Source organism: Rhincodon typus, chromosome 6, assembly GCF_021869965.1.
Source record: "Rhincodon typus isolate 14 chromosome 6, sRhiTyp1.1, whole genome shotgun sequence".
Lineage (NCBI taxonomy): Eukaryota > Metazoa > Chordata > Chondrichthyes > Orectolobiformes > Rhincodontidae > Rhincodon > Rhincodon typus.
The window spans coordinates 842,755-847,477 of record NC_063337.1 but is presented as its reverse complement, the minus strand read 5'-3'; the positions used below and the strand labels follow the sequence as shown (position 1 = coordinate 847,477).

Sequence of the window (4,723 nt, the reverse complement as noted above, 5' to 3'; positions counted from 1 at the left end):
CAGTGCTGAGGGAGCGCCGCACTGTCGGAGGGTCAGTGCTGAGGGAGTGCCGCACTGTCGGAGAGTCAATTACTGAGATATAGTCGGTCTTTATAGATGATGAAAGAATGAAGGATAATGGATTGAAAAAAAAAATCAAACTTAAAGAAAATGTCTTCCTGATGCCTTCTGGCCACAGAGTGTACCCAAAGGATAAAGTTCTCAGGCATGGCAGGGAGCTCTGCTGCACGGGAAGCGTGTCCTCTCGTTGATATGAAGTGTGACTGAGATTGCCATATGTGGCAGTGTCCCCAGCTGCAGAAACATGAACTCCGGCTTTGGACCTTGAGCGACACCAGAAGCCACTTTGATGCATTCCCCATAAAATCCAAAAGAACTGCGGATGCTGTAAATCAGGAACAAAAACAGAAGTTGCTGGAAAAGCTCAGCAGGTCTGGCAGCATCTGTGAAGGAGAAAAACAGAGTTAACGTTTTGGGTCCGGTGGCCCTTCCTCAGAACTGACAGGACCCGAAACGTTAGCTCTGTTTTCTCCTTCACAGGTGCTGCCAGGCCTGCTGAGCTTTTCCAGCAGCTGTTGTTGATGCATTCCCCAGTTTGACAGCTACATGGGCCATAGGTTCAGACAAGTGCTGACTCCATTGGCTGACAGCATGCAGGGAGAAAGCTAATGGGTAACAGCCAGGCAGTCCAGGGTACCCACACAAGTACCTCAGGAGTACCCCAGAAATCCTGCTCACTAACAGTTCTTCCATTTTGGATGCTGGTGAGGGCATTGGGGTACACACAAAGCCAACATTGTTAGCTCACTTGGCTGCACTGCAGTATAACACCAACAGTGTGGGTTCAATACCTGCACTGGCTGAGGTTACTGTGAAGGATTCTCCTTCACTTGAGCATTGGGGACCATTGGGCCAAACCTCCTGGAGTTGTCTCTGGCTAATGAGAGAGCAGCCATATGCTCCAGTTGGGCTATGGTGACTTTATCCTTACCATATTTAAGGAAGGATTACACAGCCTTGTTCACACTTAAAGGAGATTATTCTATCTGGGATCTCACTGTGTGCAAATTGGCTGCTCCATTTCAAACATTACAAGAGGAACTCTACTCTGTAAAGTACTTCTAAAGTAATTTGTTTGCAATATTCTGAGATTATGAAAGTTGCCGGTTTAAAAAAAATATCTGTTTGTTTTAACCTTTCTTCCTGTGTGATGTTGCAGGTAATCAAGTGCAGAGTATCAATCTGGAACAGACACCCAGACATCTAGGTGATGGGTTCCGGATTGGTCATTCCCATGTTGATGGTGCCATGTGTAACACTAGTGGTACCTTCATATTTGTCGGTACAGATTACTACAAGTATTGTTCAATAACTGAGCTTGCAGGATGGACAGAGACTCCAGAACCACACAGTATCAGCGCAGATTTCATGTCTTGTGTACAATGATTGGACAGTTGGGTAGCAGGAGGGTGGGACAGTTGCCCTGGATACATCTGAATACCAAAGTGAGAAACTTCCGGTGGAGACCTCTGATCATCATGTCCTGAATTTCAGCATCTCCTAAAATGCAAATCCTTTCTGCTGACCCTACTGCATACGATAAACAACTGGACAATTCCATGTTCTTGCTGACCTATCTTTAATAAAGGAATTATTATTCCACATTCATTGGCTGACTTGAATTATTTACAATATTTTGCCGCCTCCCTAGCTTGTGGGCTGAACACGTACACATCACACACTTCACATTTGTCCAAACCTGCCATTGTTTGAGTGGTGAAGACTCTGCTAATGTGGGATTCCAGCTTTGCTTAATGACACCAAATCAGAAGACACCCTTTGTTTTTGCGAGCCCTTTTATGCTACTGGTCCTTATTCCTTTGTCCAAACATGAATTCCAAAGGTGAAGGGAGAGTGACTGCCCTTGACATCAAGGCTGCACTTGCTTCAATGCAGATCAAGGAGCCCTGGCAAAACTGGAATCAATGAGTACCAGTGAAAACCGCTACAAAGTACATTACAGAAATTCACCAAAGCTCCTTAGACAGCACCTTCCAAATCCATGAACACTTTCTTTCCCATGGTAGAGACCATAGCTTTGAAAAGCAAGGTTGAATATGGCTTAGTGAGTTACTGCAGATAGTTTTTTTTAGATTTTGTAGGCAACGAGGGATATGGAGAGAAAGTGGGAATATTGCATTGAGACAAAGGATCAGCCATGATCATATTGAATGGCACAGCAAGCTAAAAGTGCCAAATGGACTACTCCTCCTCCTAGATTCTATGTTTAGCATTGTAGACTAATTAGTAAAATTCGATCACATGGGATTCAGTGTGAGTTTGCCAACTGGATACAAAATTGGCTTAATGGTAGGAGACAGAGGGTGATGATGGAGGGAGGTTTCCAGACTGGAAACTTGTGACCAGCTGTGTTCCACAGGGATTGGCACTGGGTCCACTTTTGTTTTTCATTTATATAAATGATTTGGATGAGAATATAGAAGACATGGTCAGTCAGTTTGTGGATAACACAAAAATTGGTGGTATATTGGACGGTGAAGAAGATTATCTAAGATTACAAAGAGATCTCAATCAATTGGGTCAATGGGTTGAGGAGGGGCAGATCGAGCGTAATTTGGATAAATGAGAGGTATTGCATTTTGCTTAAAACAAAGGAATAGGTCTTAGACAATTAATAGGGCCTGGGTAGTGTGGTGGAACACAGAGACCTAGGGATTCAGGTGCACCATTCTTTGAAATGTGCGTCACAGGTAGACAAGGTGGTTAAGAAGATGTTAGTATGCTTGCCTTCATTGCTCAGACCTTTGAGTATTGGAGTTGGGATGTCATGTTGAGATTGTACAGGACATTGGTGAAGCCTTTTCTGGAGTACTGTGTGCAGCTCTGGTCACTCTGCTAAAGGAAGGATATTATTAAAATTGGAGATGGTTTAGGAAAGATTTCCGAAGATGTTGCCAGGAATGGAGGGTTTGAGTTATAAAAACAGGTTGGAACTTTTTTCACTGGAGCGCAGGATGTTGAAGGGTGACCTTATAGAGATTTATAAAACCATGAGGGGCGTAGATAAGGTGAATAGCAAGGGTCTTTTCCCTAGGTTGAGGGGGTTTGAAACTAGGGGCATATTTTTAAGGTGATAGTAGAAAGGTTTAGAAAGGACATGAAGGACAACTTTTTTTAAAAAGAGAGTGGTTCATGTGTGGAATGAACTGCCAGAGGAAATGGTGGATTTATTTTTCCTTTATTCATTCATGGGATGAGGGCGTCACTGGCTAGGCAGCATTTATTGTCCATCCCTAATTGCCCAGAAGACAGTTAAGAGTCAACCACATCGCTGTGGGTCTGGAGTCACATGTAGGCCCGACCAGGTAAGGATGGCAGCTTCCTTCCCTAAAGGACATTAGTGAGCCAGATGGGTTTTTCCGACAATCGGCAATGGATTCATGGTCATTAGATTCTTAATTCCAGATATTTATTGAATTCAAATTCCACCATCTGCTGTAGCAGGATTCGAACCCAGGCCTCCAGAACATCACCTGGGTCTCTGGATTAACAGTCCAGCGATAATACCACTAGGCCATTGCCTCCCCTAGTAGGTACAGTTACAATATTTAAAAGACATTTGGATAAGCACATGAATAGGAAACGTTTGGAGGGATATAGGCCAAATGCAGGCAGATGGGACTAGTTTAGTTTGGAACACAATTGGTCTGGACAAAATAAAAACTGAAAGAACTGTGAGTGCTGTAAATCAGGAACAAAAACAGAAGTTGCTGGAAAAGCTCAGCAGGTCTGGCAGCATCTGTGGAAGAGTCACCAGACCCGAAACATTAACTCTGATTTTTCTTCACAAATGCTGCCAGACCTGCTGAGCTTTTCTAGTAATTTCTGTTTTTGTTGGCATGGACTAGTTGGACCGAAGGATCTGTTTCCATGCTGTAAGATTTTATGACTCTAAGACAATCTGAGTAGATACATGGGAACACTACAACATGCAAGTTCGTCTCCAAGCCACTCACTGTCCTGACTTTGAAATATATTACTGTTCCTTCAGTGTTGCTGGAATTCCCTCCGTAAGGGCATTGTGGGTCTACTCACAGCACATGGGTTGCAGCGGTTCAAGAGGCAGATCACCATCACCTTCTCAAGGGCAATTAGGGGCAGGCAATAAATGCTGGTCCAGACAGTGATGCCCACAAACGTGAATGAAGCTTTTAAAAAATTCCTAGTCAGGATGGTGTGAGATTTGGAAGGGAACTTGTATGTTGTGTTCCTTTGCAACTGTTGCTCTTGTCCTTGTTGTGACAGAGAGCGGGTGTGAGTTTGGAAAGTACTGTCAAAGGTAGCTTAGTGAGTTACCGCAGCGTATCTTGCAGATGGTACACCCTGCTGCTACTGAATGACAGTGGTGGAGGGAGTGGAAGTTGTGGATGTGGTGCCAATCAAGTGGACAGGCTTTGTCCTAGATGGTGTTTTTGGGGCTGCACCCATCCAGGCAAGTGGGGAATATTCCATCACACTGCTGCCTTGTGCCTTGTAGAGGGTGGGCAGGCTTTGGGGAGTCAGGAGGTGAGTTACTCACTGCAGTATTCCCAGCTTCTGACCTGGTCTTGCAGCCACTGTATTAATATGAATAGATCAGTCCAGTTTCTAGCTAATGATAACCCCCAGGGTTGATAGTCAGGGATTCAGTGATGGTAATGCT

The 4,723-nt window shown here is 44.3% G+C and overlaps 1 protein-coding gene across 1 annotated transcript in view; it reads left to right on the top strand.

The window, feature by feature from the left end:
* The window catches only part of LOC109926526 (hemopexin), a 12,591-nt gene extending 10,927 nt beyond the window's left edge, over positions 1–1,664 (top strand). Inside the window, exon 8 of the mRNA XM_048597845.1 lies at positions 1,220–1,664. Coding sequence (XP_048453802.1) covers positions 1,220–1,446 — 227 coding nt within the window. The 3' untranslated portion in view covers positions 1,447–1,664. The remainder of the gene's footprint in view (positions 1–1,219) is intronic.
* Positions 1,665–4,723: the final 3,059 nt, after the last annotated feature.